Source organism: Anser brachyrhynchus (assembly GCF_964034855.1).
Source record: "Anser brachyrhynchus genome assembly, chromosome: 3".
NCBI lineage: Eukaryota > Metazoa > Chordata > Aves > Anseriformes > Anatidae > Anser > Anser brachyrhynchus.
This window is the reverse complement of record NC_137696.1, coordinates 70,717,255-70,744,801: the sequence shown is the minus strand read 5'-3', so window position 1 is coordinate 70,744,801 and position 27,547 is coordinate 70,717,255. Positions and strand designations below refer to the sequence as shown.

The 27,547-nt window shown below is 36.9% G+C and overlaps 1 protein-coding gene across 3 annotated transcripts in view; it reads right to left on the bottom strand.

The window, feature by feature from the left end:
* TRDN (triadin) overlaps positions 1 to 27,547 on the bottom strand; it is a 243,231-nt gene that overhangs the window by 73,022 nt on the left and 142,662 nt on the right. For all 3 annotated transcript variants that reach the window (XM_080588349.1, XM_080588347.1, XM_080588348.1), the window contains 6 exons: positions 26,586 to 26,639; positions 13,649 to 13,681; positions 13,513 to 13,545; positions 12,185 to 12,211; positions 5,521 to 5,568; positions 2,139 to 2,162 (listed from right to left, as the gene is read on the bottom strand). In XM_080588349.1, the coding sequence (XP_080444475.1) occupies positions 2,139 to 2,162; positions 5,521 to 5,568; positions 12,185 to 12,211; positions 13,513 to 13,545; positions 13,649 to 13,681; positions 26,586 to 26,639 (219 nt within the window). The remainder of the gene's footprint in view (positions 1 to 2,138; positions 2,163 to 5,520; positions 5,569 to 12,184; positions 12,212 to 13,512; positions 13,546 to 13,648; positions 13,682 to 26,585; positions 26,640 to 27,547) is intronic.

Sequence of the window (27,547 nt, the reverse complement as noted above, 5' to 3'; positions counted from 1 at the left end):
AAGGCATAAGAAATAATCTGGTCCAGACAGAAAGCAAGAATATTGTTTCAGACAAAAGATGAGACTGTGGTTCTGGGCTAATTAAACCAAAGATTCCCTCACCCTTCTCCAAAATTAAGACGACAAACTAGGCTGTCCAAAAATAGAAAGAACAGACTTGGACTTTGAATTCTGCATGTTAGGTACAGACTACTGGTTACAGTGGTTTATATATATTATCTGAGAAGCAGTAATTAACTGGCATTTTCTGGAAAAGAAATACAACATTCTTCAGCAGATATGAAGCAAAATAAATAAATAAATAAATCTTTCTATTGGGAAACTCAGAAGCAATTCAGTGCCAGAAATGCTTAAAGATCAGTAACAAGATCCCCTTTATTTCTGCACATGGGATAAAAGTTCAAGACTCCTAGTGAGTAGGAAGTTGTATTGTGTTTAGCAGATAGATCTGAAACTTCCAGAGCTACAGTGGTTACCCGCAGTGATAATTGTTTAATTCCGGGAATCACACACAATTTACAAAGTCACTTTTGTTATGAAAACATGGAATGTGTCCAACAGCAATTTATCATCATTATCAATAAAGCTTCTTGTTCATGATTTATTATTGGACTCTGTCTAAGAAAAAATAAGTTTACAGGGAACCTACATTGAAGGAATTCAGACATGATAAAATTTTATTTATATCAGAAGTAACCATCAGGTGAAAAAACTTCATTTACTGTTGACACTGAAAGCTGTCTTTTTCCATCCTCTCCATATCCCAGACATCTGCTTCAGAAGCTGCCTCTGCTCTCCTGCTTCTACCTTCAGGTATTGTGCTGAGGATTTTATTATTCAGTCACTAATTTTCAAAGTGAGAAAACAAAAAATTCATTGCAAATATCCATGAAAAATATAGGGAGGAGCTATGTATTTCTAATAGTCCTAATGAAAACTGAAGTAACACTAATATTTAAATATTAAGTTAATGACAGTGGCCAGTGCTAACAGAAAAAAAAAAAATCATTGAGAAGGCTGAAAGCTATGTCCTTCTGTGCTCATGAATTAATGAAAATTTCCAAGAGGAATTCCATGATCTGTACAATGCTCTCTACAAAATAGGGAGTATGGAAGACACAGACATTTCCTCTCTTCTCTCTCTCGCTCTTTCTCATTTATGATATGAAAAAAAGAATTTGTGATTAAACCAAGTAACACAGATAAATAGTACACTATTTTGCCATTAAAAAACAAAACAAAACAAAGCAAAAAACAACAACAACAACAACAAAAAACATTTAGTGCACAATATAAACCTGTCATGTTTAGGAGCCTGTCCATAATAACTTACAGTTTTTGTGCAAAATTAAGAATATAGTTATCTAAACTGTTGTAAAAAATGTTATTTCAATAATACATTTTTATTTAAAAAAAAAAAAAAGAACATTAATCAATTCTTAACTACAGGTTTAAGTCATTACTGACAAAACATCTGGTTTATCAGGAAATATCTGGTGCTTTGGAGACTTTTGTCATCTCCAGGAGAAAAAATTGCTTTTAGGATGGTGACACAGGTGATGCAGAAGAATTTGAAGAGTGGTCCAGGGCTGACCTGTAAATGTTAACTTAAACAATAAATAAACACTAGCTGTGTTGTAGGACTGAACTTGCTGAGGTCTATTAGATAGTCTGGCATAACTTGCTAAAATGACAACCTGCAGCACAAATCCAATAGAAGAGGCTTTTGCTACTTGCTCTGTATTGATTTGCAATGTTAAGCTTATATTGAGATCAGACAACATAACTGAGACTTGTAGTGAGCCTAACAGATTTGTAGAAAAGAACTGTGTGTGAAATAATAAATATAAACTTCGTAAATAGATTTACCATGCTTGTACAGTACAAGTGTCTTCCTTTTGACAAGGAAGAATATACAGTAATAGGACAAAGCTTCTTTGGATTAAATAGACTAACATTTCTCCACATACCCATTGTTCTTATTATCAGCTTTGTTGTATCAGTTCTATTCTGTTTAATCAACTACAATCTACAATGCCCAGTAGCAGCAGGAACTTTAATATTTTTTTTTTCCCATCTTTAGATCTTACATTGATTTAACGAGTTAGGGAGAAGTAGTATCTAAATATTTAGCTTACTTGCTTGTTTCATCTTTGGTTTATCTGAAGAAAGAAAAGAGAAGGGAAGCAGAGGTAAAAAGAGAAAAGGAAAAAAAGAAATATTGTAATACATGTTCGCACAGGAAAAGACTTTTTAATACAAACAGATATTGAAAATATGTTTAAAGAAATGTTGTCCCTCACTGCTTAAATACAGCTTGAAAATGATTTCCAATCCATTGTTGCTTGACAGTTAATGTGAAAAATGTTCATAGTTCTCACCTAGTCCCTTGCAGACAAGCAACCAAACATAAAAATGTCAATTTCATATAACCTTATTTAGATGATGCTAGCTAACTCCTTTCTTAATAATATTGGATATTACAAGACAATATATTTGCTGTTTCCTTATTTCTTTTAAGTACTCACATTTGCCTTAATGACAAGCACTAACTCCCTGACAACATCCTGACATTTGAGCATGTCATTCGTCAAACAAATATGGTAAAGAGATAAAGCACTGACTTTTTTCAGACACTTCTGGCAGTTCTCTGCTTTCTTGATTTCCTTTCAACAATCAGAAATGTTACATGTAGTTTTGCTTTACTACTAATGAGAGATCAGTGAACTGGAACGTTGCTACAACCTTCTAGCCCTTTTCCAGTCAGTAGGGATTTGAGGTGAAAGCTACAACAGCATGTTAAACAACTAAAACCATTGTTGAGGTTTGAAACAATGAAGCTACACCCTAATTGCTAAGCAAATAGAACTGCTGACACTCCAGATTTTACTGCAAGTCTCCATATTCTTCATTTTTTCTTAAATCGCAAATTCTAATTTTGATCAGGTCAGACTCCCTCTACTTGTTGACATGTACAAAAAGGTGTACAAAAGATAGAAGAATGAATTTTCATTTATCAATCCAAAAAATAGTTAAAAAAAAAAAAAAACACTTCTTCATGCATTCATACTTTTGCTGTTAAGAAAAAGAGTCCTCACTTTTACTCAGATCTTCCAGATACCTGGGATCAGTGAATTCAGTACAGTTTTCTCTTCAGTCAAAACATAACCCAGAGCTGTTTCTATCACTTTTTTTTTAATGGTTCCAACAGAAATAGAAATGTGTGATAATATTCAAAAAAACTTTCTGAAAATGTTTTTTTTGCTCATTTGTCTTTGAAAGTCCAATGTGTTGGCAGCACATACAGGGCACAGAAATGAGAAGCAGTTGCAATTTCTTAATTAAAATATTCATGTTCATTTATGTGCTGTAGAGGACCTGAGCTGCTGCCAGCATTTGGAAGGAGCTGTAGAGGTAACTGAGATAGACATTGCATGTTGTTTTTATCTCTTTGACTTGCAGAAACTAGATGGTTGTGGATATGGGGAGACAGAGCTGCTACTGCTGACTGTTGTTAGGGGAAATACATTGTCCCCTGTTTGGGCAACTTGGGGATCAAAATCAGCTGGGATCCCAGAACTCGCAGCTTGATGCTATCCATGTGAAACTGCAGTTTGTACTGCCCCATCTATGCTCATTATGGCACAGTTAAAATATTTTGCAAATAACATCCCATGTAATGGTGGCACATTGTAGAAGAGACAAATCTTACAGCAAACACCACCTCACTGATTTATAAGGAGGTCAAATAGTGCAGGTGGCTGCAGAGCACTTGTACAGCAATGGAAATACCCAGACTAACAATGAATGAAATCTAGGCCAAAGCCTACCTAATTATAGCATTTTCCATGATAACTAACAAGCAGCTGACAGCTGCTGCAGGGTGAGTATGCTGGCTTGAGTAATGCTGAGTAAAGCTGAAGCTGAGAAACTAGAGAAAAGAGAGAAATAATAGCTCAGCTGACCAAAACTACACTTGTAATTATTCCTTATACTTTACTCTGAAGGTTACTTGCAAATTTGGAAAAACTCCATTATGAAAAGACTGAAAATGCCAAATTCATCATCAGGGCTATAATTGGTAATATGAGCATGAGTAAATATATAAATCACCTTGGTAAGCAGTTAGTAATACAACAGAATAGAAGTGGATATATATTGTATAAAGGGAGCCAGTGCTGACAAGCTTTAGGTCTTTATGCTAATGTTTTACTACTTTGCTCCTTGCCATACTATCTTAAAATACAGAGATTTTTATTTATTTATTTATTTATTTATTTATTTATTTATTAACAAGTGTGTGAGAAGCTAGTTTGCAGGATATAATGCTGAAAGGTAAAATAATAAATAAATATAAATGTATGTAATGGAGAAAGTCACGATAGGAGAACTGATAGGAGGGGAAAGGAGAATTTCCTTCACTTGGAAGCTCACTCTCATTTGCACATCCTCAATCCCAAGTAGAGTGTGTCCAAGCATTCTGTCCAGCACTTAGGCAGTGAGATGTGTGTATCCAGTTAATCTGTCCAGAAGACCTTGCAGTGGCACAGGACACAAGCACTGCCAGCCACCAAGTGCCCAACATACCATGTTTTTCCTAGTTTGGCAGCCATGTATTGCTGTCCTTTGTGTCTTCTTGTGCACTTCAAGAGTGGACAGTGATTATGATCTTTTCCCTTTTCATGTTATTTGACGTCTGGAATTTTATTCACTGTCCTTTGTTTCTTCACCTAGATTATTATTATTTTTTTAAGTCTCCAAACCTATATAATTTTTTAATATTCTCACCATCATCTTTGTGGTCATGGCTTGAGTTTTGTTTTAGCCTGAATGTAGACTGACCCTTGTTTTTTCTGCTCTGACTAACTTTAAATTGTATGTAGGCTTTGTGGCTTGCTGAACAATGTGCCATCAACACATGTAGTTCTTGTACCCCTTCTTCTTCTGGCGTTCCTACTCCTAGACCTTCCTGTTCATACCTCACACATAACAATCCTAACTGTTTTGCTACAAACATCTATAAGTTCTGCTCTCAAAAACCTTTTGAGTTTTCTCAAGCTACAGTGGATCTTCACGGCTCTTCATAGGGCTAATGTTTCATCTGGGATAAGAAAGGCAGCTCTTCTGACTGCAGGTAGTCTGTGCCCCTATACCTCATTGCAAGTCTGTCTCCAAGATTGAGGAATAAAGGCTGATCCCTGCCTAGGCTGCTGGGGTAGGAAGCCTCTCACAGGACCTGTGGAACATGAAAGTCCCAGTGCAGGACTTTTAAGATGAAGTGAGTGGCTTGCTCACTTTCAGCTTTTGTAGGGGTGGTGGTTTTCTGGAAGTGGGACAAAGCCAGGTTCCTGGTGGAAGTTCCCTCTTACTCTGATAAACAGAGCAGAGCTCTTGCAAATAACAGTCAGAGCAAAGAGTTTAAATGTTGCTGTCATCTAGCTGTCTGAATCTGAGGTTTTTGTTTCTGTGCTGTTGTCTTTTGAAGAGAGATAATGCCAACATTCTTTGTTTTCTTTTTACCTTGCTCTCCTGCCTTCATTGCTTTTTCTTCCTTCTTTTCAGGTGCTGCTGCAAGAAAAGATAAGATTTTAAGTGACATTTCTGGTCAGAAGTGTTGCTTTTCTTAAATACTTACAGATTACTTTAAAGCAGATGATTTCAAAGATTTTCAACCATGAGATTGCTTTTTTCCTGATACAAGACCACATAATAAGCATTTTTGACCTATCTCAAAAAAAAAAAAATCAAACAGGAACTTATTTCAAAAAAAAAAAAAAAAGGAATAGCAGCATCTTTTTTTCTTGATCTTAGGTGGAACAGAGGCTAAACTGCAGTGCATATCACATAGCTGAGGAGAGAGCTAAGCAAGACTTGCTGAGCCACGTGAGGGTTCCCAACATAAGTATGTTTTTCTCTTTGCAACAGCAGAAACCTCCACTGTGCATCCCTGAAACAGCAAACCATTTCCATATATGTTTAAGCATGTATTTAGTCTTACTGAGGATAAAAGGCTCCAGTCAGACTGTGTATCACAGACACCTAATTTAGTTCTTGTGAGTACCGCAATTTCTGAGTGTGAGAGGAGAGAATCCGATCACTTGTAACAGCAGGGCTGCTAGATCTTTACTGATGCCAGAGGGAAGCAGCAATAAAACTCAGGTCAGGATGTCTGAACACATCTCACTGAGTATCCCCAAGCTTTAGCTTGCACACTTCCCAAATCAATTTGCACAGCCTCAGAGACAAGGTACAGAGACTATTCATTCACAGCTCCATGCTAAGGATTAAATGATCTAAGAGGAGGAGGTGGAAGAAGGAAACTCTTCAGACTTTACTCTCCTAGGAAGCTTACACAAATAGGGGTATCTTACATAATTTATAACAATTTATAAAGCAGGTTTGGCAATGCATAAGATTTCCTGGAGATTTCTGAACATATTGAGAACAAAATATATTTTGGATCATATAATTAAATTATTCAGCTACAAGTCTGGCAAATATGTAAACATGTTTGTTCAGCTGTAAATGGCACTGCCCTCACTTCACTTTCATAAAGCCAAGCTTTTGTAGTTGCAATTTATAGCCACTATGCTGAAAGAGCATAGCCGCTTCTAATTTAAAAAGTGTCCTCCTACAGTATTTGAGACGAAAAAAAGGTAGCATTAAGAAAATATGCTTCACTGTCATTGTCTAGTTTAAAAGAAGCGAAAAGAATAAAAAATCAGCATAAATTTGCAACTGGAAGATGAAAATTACTTCAAATGACCTATATCTTAAGTATAGAAATGTCTTTACAGCTATAGAGTTATCAGCACATAACATCCACTCAGCTTGTTATATCAGCCTGACAAGCACAGAAATATTTTCAACTCAGTTTTTTATTACAGAAAATCACAGTGGTAGTAAATTAAAAACTTGTATTTTAAAGCCAGAGTAAATACTGAGGGTCACATTCCATTACCGTTATTTCTTCACTGAGAAATTATGTGAATTCAAAGAACTCACAAGGTACCTCCAAGTGTGCTTGCTGTTCTTGCAGGTCCTGGTGGCCACCCTGAGACTAAGCTTGCAGCCCAGGCAGCAGGGAAGCCTTGTGAAGCTGCTGGACATGCTGGCCTAAGCAGGCCAGCTCAGTTTGTATGCTACGAGCTGTCTGCAGAGTCTGCAAGTGGGCTTGAGGCCAGAAGAAGGATATTCTGTTCTCATCAGGAACTCTTTCCTAAGATTCACTGAAATGTCAGGTATGGACAGATGAATTGCTTAATGTTGAGTGGGATGGACCAACTCTCACACATCAGTCATTCCCCTGCCACTTGCTCTTGTTTATCCCAGAATGCTGTGGGTTGGGAGTGTGTTTGTGAGCAAGCTCCATGTAAACAGTGAAATATTGCACCTCAGTTACTTCACTGTAAAACTGAAACCAGGACACTCAGGTAACTTATTTTATAGAAAGTAATCTTCAGTTTGCCTGAAAGTCAAGTCTGAATAGAAAGGATGACTGACTGGATCCATAGAAAAAAATGTGAGTACTCCTTTTCTATTCCAGTACCTAGCATTGTGTCAGTCATTAGACATACAGAAAAGCAAAGAGGAACAAAGTTAGTTAATATTTATTGTAAATCTATTAACATCTAGGTTACTTAGGCCCAGATTAGCAAGGCTACTTAAATCAGAAATAAATTAGATACCTACATGCTTAGGTGAATCTGGGCTTTGAGCCCTGCCACTGTGAGCACAGGGCTTTTAATAATCTTGCTGAAATTGTCAAATATTAAAGAATAAGCTTATTTTAATATGAAAAAAAAAGATATGAAAAGGGGCACTAGGAACAAGACCCATATGCACTCCAAAATGTATTTTCAGCAGCAGTGATAAGAATAAAATGAATTCTTGAGAACAGTTGTTTTCTCCAAAGTATGTTAGTCATTTTAGCTAAAAGAAAGCAGTTTTGGTTTGTTCAATTTCTGAAAACCAGAAGACTGATGGAAGAAAAACTGAAAATATTTTCTAGACACTGAATATCAACCTAGAAGAACAATACAAATTTCTGAGATGAACAGGTATTTAGAGTCATCAAAATTGTGTGGAGGTGGCATACAAAGAGTGCAGTTATGATGAAGGAACCAGCCATTCTTGAGCAACCTTGTAGCTAATATTTAAAAATAACAACTAGCACTATTAATAGTATTATGTCAATCAGTGCATTCAGTAATGCTGTAATGCTTCTGGAAGTGTTTGTAAATAAATTGCTGAGATAGATTAGCACTTTAGTTGCTGTTGGGAACTGGCAAGTAGCATCATCTGGACATGGAATAGTAATACTTGGAAGAAGAATAAGAACATTGCTTTATTCACTCAGCTTTTTGAGAACAGAGGTGTGAGCTGCTTTGGTGATGCTGAGAGGTCTTTTATTATCAAGGTAATCGGTGTCACTTTAACAGTCCTTTTAAATACACATAGTATCAGTTTTGGAATAAGACTCCAATGAAGGTTTTGTCTCATTTCTATTAGAACATGGACAAGTTTTCTAAGTAGCTAAAGATTTTGTCCCTTTTACTAAGCATTTTCAAAGTTATGACATCTCTGAGTGGAATCCTGAAAGACAGTCTCTGCAAAAGTCTGTCCCTTTGCAGGCAATCCCTACATGAAAAGCTGATCCTTTAGCTGTATCACTTAAGTAACATGGAAGTAGAATAATCTTCTCCTCAGAAGGAGAACATCAGGCATAAAATAAATAATTAACTACTTGAAATAATAATAATAAAAAAAGGATGCATGTAAAAGCAAAAGTAAAAATTTGCCAGGAATCCATCTATTCACCAAGTTATAGTTAAAGAAATAGATGAATTACATGGTGTCTGGACTCCCTTTATATTTTGTCATTTCACAACAAAATCCTTAGTAACTTGGCATAATGTGCATCAACTTGGTTTGTATGATAATTGTTCCTCTGATTCCATCATAAGCTCTTTGGAAACAAAAAAGAAAGAACTTAGCAAATATTATTTTGTTGTGAAAGCATCCAGGAGAGCAATCCAGCAGTGAAATATTTCTGCATCTTTAATAGTTGTAGGCTACAATCAAGTCTGTAAGAATATCTTTATCCCAAAACAGGGAGTTTTCATAACTAGGACCTATATCAGAAATATTTATTCCAAAGAGTCACTGATTTTAAAGCTGTTTTGAGATGTTTGCTCAATGTGAAGGAAAACTAAAAGAAAACATTGATTGGAGACAAAACTCACTGAACCATGACATCAGAGGCAAGAGCTCCTCGTCATGACTTCACAAACATCAAGCAATCATGAACCTAGAAAGTGTCTATTATGATTTAGGAACTGTTCTGTTGCATGGAGAAAAGAAAAAAATTCCTACCATAAAGACATTACAAAGCCTTTTGTGAGAGAATGCAACAAAATTGCCTATAAGCTTGATAGTTTGTCAGAAATACAAGCTAGTGGGAATGGCCAAGACCTTCTTCCATGCCAGCATATTATTATTCGTAATTTCATCACATAAGAAGAGAATTATATCAAAAACTTCACTTGTTTTCAGGCAAGGATGGTTCTCCTTCCATGAATATGCTTAAAAATTTCAATATTAGCCAACAGCTACTGAATATTCAAAACCACACTGCAGCTACAGAGCTGCTGAGTCTAAATGCATTAATATTAGGAGAAAAAAAAAAAAAAAGGAAAACAAGTCAGTAAAGAGCAGCAATAAATAACAAGTGAATAGAGACTGAAAAACAATGGTCTTGTTCAGACTTAGTGAAAGGTATAGCTACTAAAGAATGCTAGAATTTCTGTCATTGTAAAAAATTAAATTTAGTTGAAAACAACAGCATCCCCATGTGATTCTTACTAAGAGGCAAAAAGAACAGCTGTAACATTTCAATAAAAACATCATTTTTCCCTTGAATTACAGGCTATGTTTGAGTTTCAAAATCAGCAACAAAAAGTTAAATTTAAATGACTTATTAATAAGTAATTTTTTTCAGAAATAATTATTCCAGAGCTAACATCAGCAGTTTCTGTTTAATGGGGTTTGGTGACTAATTAAAACTAAATTGTTATTAACTGAAATACAGGAGAAGAATTTCAGGTTCAACATTAATCTGATCCTATGATAAAACTAAGATGGTTGAGATCAACATTTTCAGTTGTGAAACCACTCATTTGACAGCAGAAAAAAATGGAACGATTCTTGTCTGATGTAATAGAAACATACAATTTCCATTTGTTTTTAGTGAACTGTGAATTTTTTATACTTTGAAGTACCCCTTAATTCAAGTCGTATAAGGCAGGGTTCTCTTCTATTCTTCAAAATACTGGTTACACAATGAAGACAAATTGCATTTACAAATGTTTGCTTCTCATCTAAAAAAGTATGAAATATGCTATTCAGTGGAAAAACTTGAGACCACTCACTGCAACAAAACATATGGATAAAGTCTCTGTTGTTTCAAAGATGCTGTTAATTATAATTCACAGAAGACCTAAAGAAAATAGCTCTTCGTAAAAGGGTAAATATAGTTAGCGAGAATAACATTTTCTAAAGGCCAATGACAACATTTCCCAACAGTGGCCAAGGAAAACTTCAAGTTTGCAGAAATGGACTTAATTCTGCAAGAAACAAACATTTCACTTTTTTTTTTTTTTTTTTTTTTTTTTTTGAGACCCTGATGGATACAGGTTTGGCAGAAATGGGTTCATAGTTGTTGAAATGCTGACACTGAATGAACAGTACACTGTTACAGAAGAAAAAATAATGTTTCAAAAAAGATTTGCTCAGAAGCTTCAAGCAATTGGTGAAAGCACTATTCAGTCACACATAGCAGCAAGACTACCTTTATTTTCAGATTTTGCAGTCTAGAATTTGCTGAAAGTGAAAAAGATGCACACAAAATACTCTCCCCCCCCCCCCCCCCCTTTAGTTTTCCCTTTTATCTGGTGGGAGTACAAAGAAAACAAATGTCTAAATTAGTTTTGTTTCTGTTTTGCTCAATACAATTAGCTGCACAGCAATGACAGCATTATGAATTTAGCCCATGAAGCAGGGAGCTTAAAAACATCCAATAAATGGAATGCTGCATCAGCTTTGATTTCCTTACATTAATCTCCAAGACTGCGATTCTATAACCCTTACTCATACTGCAGAACACTATATTGCTTTCCAATGAGTTCTTTGGAAATGAACTCTAAAGTAAAAGAGGATGATTGAGTGACAGCAGTGTGTTAAAAACTAATAATTCTCATTTCTCTGCCTTTGACTTTTGGCAGACAGATTTGGAAACTGTTCACAAGTCTGAGCAGTTGATAAAAGTAGTGCTATTGTTTCAATAGGAATGTTTGCAAAGCAAGGTGGTCTTTGATGTGAATAAATACAGTTGTGTATGGACTCCGAGTGAAGTGCTTTCACAGTTTATAATGTGCCATCCCATTTTCCACTTGTTTCTAAGATACGACTGATACGTGTAATGTTCTGGAAGATTCAGAGTTAATATCTTACACTGTGTATATGTAAAAATTCAGACACTAACATGAACAATCTAAATTTGCTCAGATGGAATTTAAGACCTTGAGGTTTCTGAGCAGTCCCAGTGCCCTGTGCCTTCAGGGAAGGAACAGATGGTGAAGAAAGTTCTGCCCCCGTATCTTCCACCTTCCCCCATTATGAAAGCAAAGCAAAAGCTGAACCTCTCCATAAAAATTCCTAGACTCAGTAAAGAAAACTGCTTCAGTCACTGGTTTTGTGTGGCAGCTGGACTGGCAAAAAGAGAAATATTACTTTGTGTCAGGTCTCTATAAAAGATCAATTACTTGTCTTTTCTGCCTTTCAGAAAACAAACAAACAGAAAACAAACAAACAACAACAAAAACAAACAAACAAACAAAAAACCAAACCAAACCAAAAAAACACTTATGGCTTGAATTAAGGTTAGAAAATGAATTCGGTAAAGTTGGAGAATTATAGCTTGTCAGTCCATGGATAACTTGATTTTTTTTTTTAAAGGGGCCTTTCAGGTGCTGCAAGAAAGGATCCATTAGTATTTAAAAGGTCCATTTTATTCTACATAAGTCATACCTGCTAGCAGCTTTGTCACAAGAAACTTTTTCATTAAGAACAGAGTAAACACCAGCATTCTTCCAATTTAATTTTAAAAACAAAAAAAGTTACCCACCTTTTGACTTCAGAGTTTCCACAGATGCTGTAAAATACAAGAAAATATTCCAGGAAATAACTTTTGCAAATGTATAAAAGTCCTGTTAGAATCGATTTTATAGAACAGGACAGAATATCCCAACATATTCATCCCTTGGTCAATGTGCTAGCTATTTCCACAGAGTAGGCTGAACTACTGTTGAACTACTGTTCATTCATTAGTTTTTATGCAGAGGAAAACTGAGGCACATATATGTTGCTTGCATATATAGTCTGATGGCAGATGACTAATAAACCTGTAGCTTAAAAGCAATGGAAAACAAGGTCAGTAGGTAAAGTATACATACAGTTTCACTGGCTTTGCTATTTTCAGGTGATAAGAGAAGGAGGAAAAACAGGTTGCAAAGTAAAACATTGGTGGAGGATATGCAACAGAAATCTCCTTTTGTTAATTTCAGTTATCCTGGGAAGTTAAGAGTATTTTCTTTGAGCCTGTTGAAAACTCAAGGCATAACTTAGGAAAAAGAACCATTCTTGTATTGGTACAGGGGAAGATCCATTTTCAGAAGTATTGCTTGAACATGTAACTTTCAGTTTCATTTGTTTATTATTCTTCATAATTGGATTGAAATGAATTAAGCTACCACATTTCTGTTTCTCATTATTGATACCCTCATTTTGAAGCATTGTGTCAGGTTTTTATGCTATAGAAGAGGAAGGATTCTTTATTTTTTTCTCTTTTTTTTTTCTTTTTCGTTTTTTTCTTTTATATAGATTGACTGTCTACTGTATTTTTTGCTCAGAATCTGTATCTGAGAAAATAGTCATCAGATGAGTGAGTCATCAAGCTTGTCTGTAAAAGGAGTTGAAAATCTTTATGCTCTTCCAAATTTGGTTAAACTTGAGAAGTAGATTCCTGTCAGGAATAAAAGCACTTAGCTACAGGAATAAAATATGTGGGCATAGGTATTTGAAATAAAACCAAACCAGAACAACCTACTTCTTTACTCCCTTCCAAATACTTAAGTTCCTATTTTGTGTTTTGCTCTCTATCCGTTTACTGTGATCTCCAAGCAAGGCCCCTTCCTCCCTGAAAAGACAAACCTTTAAAAGCTGAAATAAAACAATCTCACCATCATTGTTCTCACATACATTTGATAAGATCACTGTTCCAGAAGGCAAAATAGCTGCATGGCTGCTCCACAATCAGTCATTTGCTCAAGTAAATTTGATTAAACCAATAAATCTTTATCCCTGGCTTAACTTCTCTTCTCCCTTTAACTATTCCTGTCTTAACTTAAAATGAAAACAGATAAATGAGAAATTACTGTTCTTTACAGGTCTTACCATGTACTTTTGCTTCTTTCTTTGCTGTTTTGGCTGTAAAAACAAGCAAACAAAACCCAAATATTTACTTATAACAGGGATTATTTTAAAACATTGGGACAGTTGAAAAATAAGATAAAAAAGGGATAATATTTACCAGTATCCACCATTTTTTCTTTCCTATGTGTTTCTGAAAAAGAAAAAAAAAAAAGTCAAGTACACTTTCCTCTTATAATGTCTTCTTTCCTTGAGCTAGACAATCACTTTCATGTTAGAATCATAGAATCACAGAATATCCAAGTTGTAAGGAACCCTCAAGGATCACTGAGTGCAACTGCTGGGTCCCCAGAGGACCACCCAGAAAGTCAGACCATATGTCTGAGTGTTGTCCAAACACTTCTTGAACTCCAGCATGCTCAGTGCCACGACCCCTTCCCTGGGGAGCCTGTTCCAGTGCCTGACCTCCCTGTCAGTGAAGAACCTTCTCCTGATATCAACTGAAACTCCCCTGTTGCAGCTTCAAGCCATTCCCTCAGGTCCTATGGCTGGTCACCAGAGAGAAGAGCTCAGTGCCAGTCCCTCCACTTCCCCTCATGAGGAAACTGCAGGCTGCCATGAGGCCTCCCCTCAGTCTCCTCCAGGCTGAACAAACCAAGTGACTTCAGCTGCTCCTCATATATCTTGCCCTCTAGAACCTTTACCCTCTTTGTTGCCCTCCTTTGGACTCTCTCTAACAGCTTTATGTCTTTCTTATACTGTGGCACCCAAAACTACACACAGTACTCAAGGTGAGGATGCACCAGCCCAGAGCAGAGTGGGACAATCTCTTCCCTTGACCATCTGGCAGTGCCGTGCCTGATGTACCCCAGGATACAGTTGGCCCTCCTGGCCACCAAGGCACACTGCTGGTTCATGTTCAGCTTGCTGTTGATCAAAATCCCCAAATCCCTTTCTGCAGGGCTGCTCTCCAATGTCTCATCGCCCAGTTTGTACGTATAACCAGGGTTGCCCCTTCCCAGGTGCAGAATCTGGCACTTGCTCTTGTTAAACTTCGTATTGTCAATGGTTGCCCCGCTTTCTAGTTTGTCCAGATTCCTTTGCAAGACCTCACCCACCCTCAAAGGAGTCAACAGCTCCACCCAATTTGGTATCATCCGTGAATTTCCTCAAAAAAACTTCAAAAACCTTTTACTAGTGGATTCTGGATGTGGCACATTGCTTTGGAGTGTTAGTTCAGGTGAGCCTTTCTCTGCCTTCCTGCACATCAAAATAAAACCTTTACAGTTATCATAAATCACTTTATCCCAAGTGGTTTTCACAGTGTGGAAACAGGATCAGGTTAACTGCTAATATTGGACACCAAAAGATTTAACCCATATCATAAGGTGCTAAAGGGAACTCTAGTAGTAATGCAGGTTAAAATATCTGCAGTTTTACTTCATGGCAGACTAAATGGAGGCCTGTGAACCAGCCATATGTATCTCTGCAGACATCCGTGACATGCTCCTTGCCTTTTGTCATAGAGACTGGAGAATAAGCAGAACATCTCATACAACTGCCGCAGCTTTACAGCCATGGTATAAGGGGAGGGGGTACGGACTCTTTTACATGAATACACAATGTGAAGGGAGCTGTGGCCAACAGAAGCTGATTACTAAAGGGTCTGGGGCCCGAAACTGAAAAGCTTCGCCCACCTAAGCCCTGTACCCCTCTGGTATATCATGACTGGGATTTACAAATTTTTAATAGCAATTCCTGTAAGAGCTCTTTCTATCTTGCCAGGATTTGTTTCAGAACCCTTTTAGAGGAGTAGGCGGCCATCCAAAGGGAAGAGGGAAATGTTGAGCTTGTCTCTCAGAAACTCAACAACATCTACCAGGCATGGGCAATGTTCATAATATCAAAAATAATAGATCAACTTTTGAAATCTGAAGATGATATCTGCACATGCTTTTAAACAGTATATGTAAAAGCTCCAGTGTGCCAGTTTGATGTACACAGGGACATTACCTAAATTTAAGAACATTTGAGCCGACAGATAAAAAGATTAACAGCAGCTTCTATTAAATACACACATTCTTGCATGCTCATCACTTACTTCTATATGATGACTATATTTTCTCCATGTTTATTATGAAAAATAGTTGTATAAATGCTCTAGTATAAAGTTGAGGAATATTAGTACCTTAACAGCTTGAAGTCTACAATCAAGATATAAAGTTCCATATTCAAAGTGATTCTGTATGCTGTACCCTCACTAAAATCAAACCTGTCCTTAAATTTGATTTATTCTTGAACTGAGTAAGCAAAAAGGGATAAATTTTCTCAGTAGAAAATGAAATATGTTGACCGATAACATATTAATATGAATAGTATCCACATTCAATATTATTTTATAAACAGTATTAATACAAAATGCAGTGTATATCTAAAAGAAATATTACACAGATCTATGAAAATAATTGATATTTGAAAAAGCATGATGACCCAAAATATGAAAAAACTACAGCTGCTAAGTTTTTAAACAAAATTTGTCATTACTCCATACTCCTACTCCTAGTAAGTTTGTATCAAGCAAACCATGTAGTTCTCTCTGGAATGAAATATTCATTTATTTTCTGTTTTAAAATCTATCCGAAGAGACAGCTTATATATATATTAAAGCACAATGTAGCTTCTAAATAGTTTTGTTTTGAGCTCTGTAAAACAAACAAACAACAAAGGATTTTCATTTTTACCATTTAACCAAAAATGTTGATGGAATTTCATGACAATTTCATAAGCAATTTTGTCTGCACTTTAAAGCACAAAGGTTAGTTTTCTGAAATCAGGGACCCAGCTTTAGCATAGTTATATAAAGAACATTTTAATGTGTTTAGTATATAATGTACATAATATAGACTATCATTGATGATTTACAATCACACTGTATATATGACATGAGATTCAGTGGAGATGGTCATGCAGCAGGTTGATGTGGTCCAAGCAATGAGCCAGAAATGTGATTCTCCCAGCAATAAGGGTAAGTGGTAGAGATAAAGAGTGGGTTGGCTTTAAATAGTTTATTACCTAGATAAATCTTATATTTTTTATGATGGCATCCTAGCTTGGGTGGCAATCCTATTATAGGCCAAGGAAACAGGAAAAAGTGAGAGGACAGAATTTTGGGACTCAGGGGGTTGTCTGACTCAAAGAGCTTAATCATAACAACAGCTGCAGCTTTGGTTTTGTGTAGTGCAAGTGCTCTTCAGAGTATCCAATTTCATACAGATATTTTAGGACTCATCCTGTGAAATGAAGGTTTTGATTGGTTTCGTGGGGTTTTCTGTTTTGCTTTTGCTCAGGACTGCTTCCTGGAAACTAAAGGAAATGTAATTAGACTTTAGTGATTCTGAGGCAATTATTTTTCCCTCTCATTCTAAGATCTGTCAGCTCTCATGAGATCAGGGAACAGTATGACATTAACAACATTCAGCAAGCATTTTTGCAAAGTATAACATTTTTTATTTATTTAGCTTTGTTTCCTGTTTTTTAAACTGCAAACGTTAAGGACATTCCATAGAGCTTCTTTTGTATGAGTTTTACTTCCAGAAGCAATTTGAAATAGCATCCTTTCACATGGGGAAAAAAAAAAATAGTAACTAATGGAACTTGACATCAAGAACTTCAGTGGAAATCTGAGATGATAAAAAATTTCAGGTTATGCCTCCTGTGGTATTTTAATAGAATGAACTGAAATCTTTCATTGCATGAGCCATAAACTTCAGGACAGTTCAGGTCTAGATCTTTTCTTTGTCTTTCCTTTTTGCCTCACATTATCATTGCTTGATTTAAATGTCTTTTTATTATTTATTTATTTGCTAACAAGTAGTTAGTATGACACATGAAAGGATATTGCCAACTGTAGGCACATTAGATATTTGCCAAGACATTTGTTGTTCTTATCTATAAAGATGTGTGTGTGTGTGGGTGCATGTGTGAGAGAGGGAGAGAGAAAGAGAGGGACTTTACATGTTTTCATTCAGGAAAGTTCTGTAAAAAATTATATTTGTGCCATGCGTGGAATTGAGATTGGATTTACTTTGATATTTCACCATCAAATAAGCTCTGATGCTTTCAAGAATTTTTTTTTCTGTTTTATGAAAAATGGTGTATAACTTGCTCTTAAAGCCATATACATGTGTTTTTGGTGACACACCCCTAGATACTGCTGGAGCAGGTGGAAGAGAGAAGAGAACCTGAACTTGCTTTTGCTCATCTTTTCCCCAAGCCACACTCTTCCCTAGAGTACCAACAGTGCTGAAAAGCATGTAGGTTGGCATGTTTGCTGTGGTACACTTTAATCTTCAGTACCACGATGGACAGTCACAAACTGTGACCTTCTGCCATCTGTCAAGAGAGAACTATTGACATCCCATTCTAATCTGTGTATCTGTGTGCACAAGTATTGTGTGCGTGTGTGTGCGTGCACTTGTGTTATGTTCTAATTCACATATATCCAAGAAGTGTTCAGAAAAATAAAAACTGAATTTGGAAATACACCGATTGGGAAAATATTTAAATAAATGGCATTTCAAATGGATTTGTTGTTCTGTGGTATATGCCACGTCAGATAACCAATACAGTTTTGATTGCACTCAGTAGCCGCAGAAAAAGGCATTTTCTGTGCTTTTGTTTAATTTTGCCACAATTATTTTGATGAATCTAGTTAAAGACTGCTGTTGTCATATTCTAGGCAGTGTCTTGAATACCTAAATCCTTAGAGAGTAGGAAGATAGCCTTGTCTTACAGTCTTGTAATCTTGGTTTTATAGGCTATATGCCTGTCATTTCCCCTCTTAGATTTTTATAATGTTGGTTAATTAAAACCAACTGAGTTGGAGTGCTAAAGCTCTCCAAGATATTCTTTCTTAGAATATTGAGAACATAAGCAGCCAGACACAGAAAAGGTCCCTTTAGTCTCCTCTGTTGAAGGGAAAGGTTGCAACATGAGCTGGGTCATGTTATTCGACCTGAGATAATCCACATGAGAAAGTTTTGTATTGAACCAGATTTTTCAAGTTGCTCCCCAGAAATACTCATTTTCCTGAATTTGACTGCTGCTTCTCTGACTGCATCACTGCCAAATCCACTGCCACCATACATTTTGTTTGATAAAGATAGTGAACTGACTGTATGACTGAAGCTCAGTGAGGAAGCTAGTATTAGGACAGACATCATCAGATTGACCAAAGTCCTTAAATTTGGGCTGATTTGGTCAGTCCTCATCAAAAGCAAGTTAGATGCTTTCAAGATCCTTCCACATCACCATACAACAGTTTTGCTGTCAAAGTTGTCATGGAGAAGAGGCTCAGGTGGTTATACCTTGGTGTTTTAGGGAAAACCCCTCTATGTTCTAAAGTAGTCAACAAACTGCGTTTTTCTAGAAAGGTGTATACAAACAAACAAACAAAAAATCTTGAAGTTAGAATAACAGTAGTAGTATAGGATCCTCTGTGTTATGTGGTCATATTTGAATAAAGATGGCTAGAAACATTCATTCAAGTCTCAAGAACCTTTTCTTATTCATCAGCAAGCTAGATGAAAAAAAAAAGAAAAAAGAAAAGGAAAAAAAGATGATCAAAATGCACTGAGTACTGCCCCTAGGATTCTTAGGAGATGGGGTCATTCAGAGGGTGGATCATTCTCAGTTTTCAGATCCTTCTTTGAAACTGAGGAGATCTGTCCTTCCACGCTTAAGTCAGAAGAGAGCCTATCATTCTATTCTTTTAGAATATCCAGTTTATTAATCCAGAAAAAAACAAACAAAGCAAAACAAAACAAAACAAAAACATTTTAATTCCACAAGGCTTCAGTACTGAAGCCTAAAGATGAAGATGTCTCTCAGAAGGGAGATGGATACTTTACCTCTTCAGAGTCTAAAATGCTTTGTTAGTTTCTGCAAAAGTTAGGATAATCAAGCGGAATCCACATCATAAGAAAGATGTGGAAAGAATGCAGATTTCCGATGTCTGTCCTGACAACCTGGCAAATCTCTCAGTTGAAGGAAAAACATTCCCTGGAGATGGAAATCACATGCAAAGAAATTGGTTGCTTAAGTCAGCACATTTGAAGTGCACACTTATGTAAATGTAGAATATATTTGATCACTCCTAGGAAAACACGCATCATTTTTGTCATGTGGCAAGGGGAAGGTGTGGGTCTTGTAGTGTCCTGCCAGAATTAGCATAACTAGTACACAGTCTGGATGTATTCATAGACCACAGTGCCTAATTTCCCATTGGAATAAAACTCTTTCTGATTCACAATCCTTAAAAAGAAAATTAGGCTAATCCTACAATTCTGACTAGGAAACTGCCTATGTTCAGAGCTGGTGTGTCACCCAAAAATAGCACTCATTTTCTGGAATGCTTGTATGTTATGAACAGAGCCCCTGTGAAGAGATCAGTTCTTAATGCCCATCAGTAGCACTACTTGATTTAGGAACAAATTAACTTCACTAGTCTCAAGAGTTCTGGCATGGGCACCCAGGCAAAAAAGTAAATTAAAAACATGATGTGATTCTTTAAGCACAGACATAGAGTTAGTGTCTGCCAGAGGATCTTATGATAAACCTTGAACTGTATTTCATTTAAATAGAGATCTGAGGGATACTTTGAACCTTTTGAGGACTAAGATGACTAAGCTGCTCAGACATAAATATTTCCAGTCAATTCTGAATAATTAGAGGGAAACTGTATTGGATTTAGAGAAATCCTGTGTTGAACTACATCTGTTTGAACCAGGAGCGCTTCTAGGGAGGCATCTCTATTGTTATTCTAGGTGGAACTTCTCAAAGGGGAGCAACAGGCAACACAAAAAGTTACAGAGTATTGGATCAGCTGCAGCAGGTGTACCCATGCTCTCAGACTACATCAAGATGGAACTAATTCAGTTTTTCCCAATCTTCTCTCATTTTGAGGTTAAAAAAAAAAAAAGTCAAATGACTGTAATTGATTTATGACAAAACTATACCCAGGGATGGTGGTCATAACTCATACTGCATCTTCTTGTGACAAGGGAATAAGGGAATTACTTCTGCTTCAAGCTCTGTAACCCACTGAAAATATGAGAATATTTCAGAAGAGAAAAAAAAACCTTTGAAGGAAATTCTAGTTTAAGATTTTGCATGTCATTAGGCAAACAATATGTAGATTAGATTAGTTAATTCATTAACAAAACAGGTAGATCCTAAAAATTAACACATCAAAATCCTAAAGGAATAAATGTAATTCAGAGTTAATGAATTTTGAACAGGAGCTGTAACAGTAGTGCCTGACTCAGAGCTGGAGACTGATGTCAACTGTCTCAAAAGAAAAGGGTAGAAGGAAGCAGTGAGCAAAAGCTTTGGTGTATTTGCTCTCAAAGTATGAGTCAAAGGTCATGCATGTGGCTAAATATTTTTGTAACTAGGACATGCAACTTCTAAAGAAGATATCTAAAGAGACAGTGTCATTGATGATCCTTGTGGGTCCCTTCCAACTCAGGATATTCTATGTAGGAGGACATCAACAGAAGGTGTTAGGAGAAGTGTGTAGATCTGACAGTTGATAAAACTCTGAGATCAGTCTAGCACACACATGAAATAAAATCAGCAACCACTATTTTTGAAATATGTAAATCTCCAAACTTGTGCACTCCAATCAGCTGTTAAACGAGAGAAAACATCAGATTATTTGTGTCACTCTGCAGAATAAAGCAGTACTGCAGATTGATAGTAGATTGCTTTGTACTTTTGATACTAGGTGGCAACTTTTTAATACAGAAACATTCAAGTCTGTAGTTGATGCAGACCTGTATGACATGAGAAAAATCATACCTAAGAAACATCACAGTGGAGTATATTGTGTTTCTACTTTCTGTCTACTTGTATCACTAGAAACACAGCACTATTACATTCAAGAATATTGTAAAATCTATATGTAATACAATCACATATGGTACAGAAAACTTGAGTCCACATCACCTCTTTTGACTTCACTCCTGCTCCTTTGTAAAGTAAGTGTAATTTTCATAATGGCCCCAGTGGGCAAGATGAGGCCCATTTATTCCCTTCCTAGCAAAGCAAAGGTGGTACCACTTCCTAAAGACAAACGTCTGAGAAGGTAATCATATACACTGTATGCGACAGTCTGGATTCAACACAGCTTTAGCATGTACTTAAATGCTTTGTTGACTCAGAAGAGATTGAAAGACATACTAGATGCTTTGAAATTGGGCCCAATTCTTGCTGAGAGAGCAATTAATCATGAAACAACTTCAGGGCTATTAAATCTTGCCAGCCACAGAACAAAACACCTTAAAATGCTCTTTTCCATAAACAGTGGTCACTTAATCCTTTTACCTCTCAATTGTTTTTAAATGGCATTTTATTTTGACTCTTCTAACCATTGTTAACTTTCGTGTATTAAAGAACCAAGCCACTTCTTGTTTTGTAGTTAACTTGCTCCCCCTGCCTTGCTCTTAAAGTAATGCCATTTTAGTTTTAGTAATACAACAGTACCTTGAAGCATTGCAAAAACTAGACTGTAACATTTAATATCTGGTAATAGACAAAGAAACAAGTTTATTATTATTATTATTATTATAGTACACACGTATTCATTGTTAACTCTCGTGTGAACAGAAGTATAGGAAATTATTTTAACACTATATGATAATGAATGCAGTATATTGTAAGGAATGTACAAATGCAACAGCCAGGCTATGAGATTGGGCATCTCATCATTTTAGCAAAACTAGCAAAAATATCCTGTTTTCTAGATCAAGAAGTTTTTAAAAACTAGAGGATAAAAACTGGATTTCAGATTAGAAAGCTTAGTGTAAGATAAGCTATTTCATGCTCCACTTAAATAAACCCTGTATATGAAGAATACAAAGTATTAAAGTGAAATCTTTTAACACTGGAAAATTCTTCCCTTATTGCGGCATATGGCAAGAATTCATTTTTCCATTCCCATTAAGAGTTGGATAATGATCCAGCTTACACGATCCAGAGGGCAATATAAGACCTTTTAGTCTGCAATAGCTTCTTAGGCTTGAGTTGGGATGAAAATGTTAGTAGGCTAAAATGATTTAAGTTATTTATCTACATCCACCTAACAGATTTCTGTGGATATTGAGAAAATGTTGAGTGACGGACCACAATAGCAGCAAGGTATTAGCTGCTGGGGGTATAATGAATTCCTGGCAGACCAGGAGAAGAGTCAGCTGCTGGGCTTCGCTAATGCCAGTGGAGACTCATTGGGACAAATAGGTGAGGACCAAGCCCCAATTTCTGCAGGTTACTGAGGACTGGGGAGAAGATAATTTCTACCTCATGTGAAAAGACACCCAAGCCTGTAACTCTACCTTTAAAACCAGATAGAAACCGAATAACTGAGAGAAGATATAATATTTAAATACCCCAAAAGTTAAGGTGGGAGAGAGGAAGAATTATGCTAACCTGGACCAAAAAGAAAACTCTTCTGGAATTCACAAGGAATCCTATATATATATATTTTTTTCCTAACTCCTTCTTACCAGTGAAAAAAAAAAATAAGAGACATAATAAAATAATAATAATTCTAGTACAACTGACAAAGTAGGTTTGAGAGATTGGATGCAGCTGACATCTGAGCAGTTGAAATAGACCTTTCATCTGTCATACTTATTTTATTCTTTCTGAGTCCAAAATACATTTCATTGATTTTCAGGGGGAAGTGATGGTCAAAAAGTGTTTCTATTATGAACCCAAAGGGAGTAATTAATGAGTTTTTTTTTTTTAATTTATTGTGTGTGGAGAGGAAGATGGGAAAAATTAGGCATTAAAAATCAGCAATTAGACAGTTAAGTGACACTACAAAATCTGTTAATTATACTATAACATTAAATTAAAAATTGCAAGACCGTTCCAGGGAAATTCTGAGCTGCAATTAGGATTTAATTTTTTACAGTGTTGAAAAGAATTGAGTGTGATTTTTAAATCAAGAAAATCATGAGGGAAAAGCACTGTCACCAGTGCTTAGAGAACGCACATGAAGTTGAGTAACATTTGGTGGTTCCAGTGAAGGCACTCACAGATGAGCTGATCCTAGCCCTCACCCTAGCTAAGGGAGTATGTGGGGCTTGGTGGCTTTGATGCTCCATGCCTGCTGGGGAACCCAAACACCTCTCTGTTCATACCAAAAAGCTTCCTGCATGGTCTGAGCCTGTTTCACACACTCTGTTCCCTGCTTGGCACTTTCCTGTACTTGCTTTCCTCTTGGTGCCAAAGCAGATCCATCAGGCTGCCATGCACCTGTGAGCCACTGCTGACACCTGGACCATTCACCTGGCCATGTGTTAGTGACAACTGCAGGGGGGAGACATGCAGCACAGTGTGGGAGCTCTTTCCACTTTCACCAGAGGATCAAAACTGCCCACCAGTGGGATGTGGCAGGTGCTCAGCACTTACATGTCAGACTCTGAGAAGCTTGGGAGCTGCCTGGCCTTCAGAGATCGGCCCAGTGCACATGGGATGGTCTAAGAAATCCTGTGAAAGAAACCTGTGCCCTTCCTCAAGGGAGGAATGCTAGACAGGTGTTTTGTAAGGTGGGGTCACTCTCAGACTTGTCCCGCCAGCACAGCTGGGGAGGTGACAAACCATGGTGAGAGCAAAGAGCAGCAGGGGGTTTGGATAGGGATATCAAAAGATAGTAACTGGAGAAGGCTGGCATCATGAAAAATCTTCAACACCTCTTCAACACGTCTTTCTCCCTTCAGAACTTGCATATAGCTGTGAAACTATTACACTTCTCTTTAAAGACAAATGCTTTGGTCTTCATCTTCAGGCGGGCATCAGAGAGGAAATTTTTCCAGTTAGACAAAAGTACATCTGAAAATATGCACTTTGAAAATCTGGTAACAGATATTCATTAAGGTTGGTTTCCTATAGCAGCCACCAGTTTCCAGACTCAGAAGCTTTCATAGACTACAAAATTCTACAGTAATTTTCTCAGCTTTCTCCATATAACCATATGGAGATAAAAATAGTTCATTATGTATTAGGCAGGGATTTCTTTACCAGTGACTTTAAGACCAAGAACATATGTGGCGTAGAAGCAGTGGAAGATGACCAGCTGTGCTCTCAGTCTGTTCAGTCTGTTAATAGGAATAAACCTTCAGCTTTAGGCATTCTAGGGTACAGGTTGCGATGTAATAAGATATGTGGAAGAAAATGAAATATGAAATTGGATAATGTATTTAATTTACTGTACTAATAGGCAGCAGTCTAGCTATGTTGTTGCCAAACAAGCATATTTAATATTTCGCTATGGTGAGTTATTCTGGAGGTAAATTAATTTTCAGAGAACAGTGGTATTTGATGAGGGGACGCATAAACTAGAAGTCAATAATCTACTGCTCTTTACCATTTTTAAGGCAAACTAGATATTTAGAAATGTGTTGGAACAGACAAACCCATTTTATTTTTCCATAAAAGCCATACCAGTTTTTCTTCTTTCTTTATCTTAAGTACATTACTGTCATCGCCGTTCTTGCCAACAAACAGACTCATTGGAATATTTTTCAAAAATGAACACAAACATTGGAGGCAAGCAGGTGGAATAAATTAATTATGAGCATATGGTTCTAACATAATGATTTCTGCAGTGTAGTGTCAGGATATCTAAGGGTCTAGCTATACAACACACTTTGGCAACAAAAATGCTTTAAGAAATTATCATGTACACGGATATAAAAGTTTGTTAATCCAAATTTAGTGAAGTGATGCAGACTGAACACCCTGCCACACACACACATTTCTAGGATATTTTTTAATTCCAGCCCACAGCAATGGTGTGGTTTACACTATTCTCCCAGTTGTGTTAGCACAACTGAACACGGTGTCAAACAAACACAGAAAGCAGACACTGGGAGCATCTGTGGGGAAATGGCACTTCTTAGGTCAGCTTCACAGTTAACTGCTGTATATTATGCCCTATGCTTACCTATATCGACTGCAATTCAAGGCTGCAAGTCCCTTTGTGGTAGAGGCAATTTAAGATGTTACTGGCTGGCATTGACCCTTGGCCAGTTCCCAGTCTCTCCTGCTGATGCAAGTTGTTATTCCCTTATTCAGTGGAAGTGATCTGTGAGGTAGATCACTGAAAAAGGTCTGAACCAGAGAAAGACAGCTAGAGAATAGTCAAAAAAAAAAAAAAAAGAAGACACCACATATCCACATAGATTTATATAGCCACATGCAATGGAAGCAGCTGGAGGCAAGAAACAGGGAGAGTGGGCTGTCCATGGGGACAGTGCCCATACAGTGCACTTCTGTGATGCCAATACCAGGAACAGCTCAGCAACACAGAACCTGTTGTAACATTGGCTGAACCTGTTGCAACGTCAGCTGTCCTACTTTAGGTTAAAAGAATATTACAGTTTTATAGCTATCACATTTTCACTTATGAATCCTTTCTGCTTTTTAATAGTTAATTTTAAACCTGGTAAAACAATGAAAGTTCTGAATATGTAGATTGTTATTCATTAGACTCAGTATCATTAAATTTAGCAGATCTACTATGTGAATTTTTTTAAGATGACTGTGAAGCAGAACAGAACAGAAATCCATAAAAGGTGGTACTTTTTACAATCCATTTTGAATTTGATATGAATTTGTGCTATTACTTTGTTTAAAAATATTTGCCTGTCTTTTCAGTGCATATTTAAGCTCATTTTCTTAGAATTCCAGTTTTGTAAAACCTGCTGTGGGACCAGCACTCTGAAGAACCCGAATTTTCAGAATGACCCAAAATGCCACCTTACAGCTGCTATGAGAGGACAAAAAGCAGCGATAATTTTAGAGATTATCAAAATTCTGCAAAATTCAATTGTTCTTAGCAAATAATTGACCTACAGATTATCACAAACAAAGGCAAAAACAAACAAAACAAACAAACAAACAAAAAATCACCACCACTAAACACCCTTCAAACAGTGGCTTTTGTATAATCCAGCAGATGGTGCTATGATGCAATAAACTGGTTCAAGAATACAAGAAATACCCTGAAAGTGAACATTTTACTCCTTTACCTGGTGTTACTGCTTTTTTGGTGGATGGATTAGCTGCAGGGTCTTTTGCTGGCTCTGAAAAACAAACAAACAAACAAACAAGCCAAACCAAACCAATTACTATAGTGTTATATCTTAAAAACCAGAAATATAAGGGAAGTCTTCCATTGAGGTAAATCAGCCTGTAGCTTTTTTTTTTTTTTTTTTTTTTTTCTTACTGAAGAGCCAGACAAAGAGATTATCCAAAGAGAAAGGAGCTGAACTGCTTTCAATTAACTCAAACACATCAACAAAATTGCCAACCACAGGACTAGTATAGATTTGCCATAAGAAACCGAATCCCTTATTTTAGCTTGTTCCACTTAGTTCTTCCATACCCATTGTCAAAGCAGAGCGAAGCAGGTATTGAGGGGTTTGGGCATGGCCTCCCCACATAGGCAGCAGCTGTGGGCCGGGAGCCTTCACATCTGATCTTGCAGCTGTGAGAACAGAAAGTCCTGAACCAGCCTATGGCAGCTGGCGAGTATCTGTCATTTCTGCAGTGGCATCTCTTGGGTTGCCACAGCTACTCAGAGTGGTATCCTTTCCCCCCAGTCTGAATCTCTCCATGATGAAAAAAGTGAGAATTGGGCTACTTCTGGAAAGTACCTCCACACAGACATGGCTATACCGCGAATCTCTCTCCGTTCTGAGGAATGGGGGAACATGAGGGGAACAAATCCATGTTTGGTTCTGCACTTGGAAGAATAACTGCTTGGTTCTCCTAGTAGAGAAACATGGCCTCTCTGGCTTCTTAGATGTAGCTTTTCTTTTCTTTTTATGAAACATTTGCACTATTGTCTCTTTATTGAGGTAGAATATTTCCTGGTGGAATGAAGTTTCAAATGAAGAGCATACGCATCCCCTGAGCAGACTTGGAGAATCTTAGCCCTGGGTAGAAGAACCTAACTAGCCTTCAGGATTTATTTACTCTTTACTAGTGT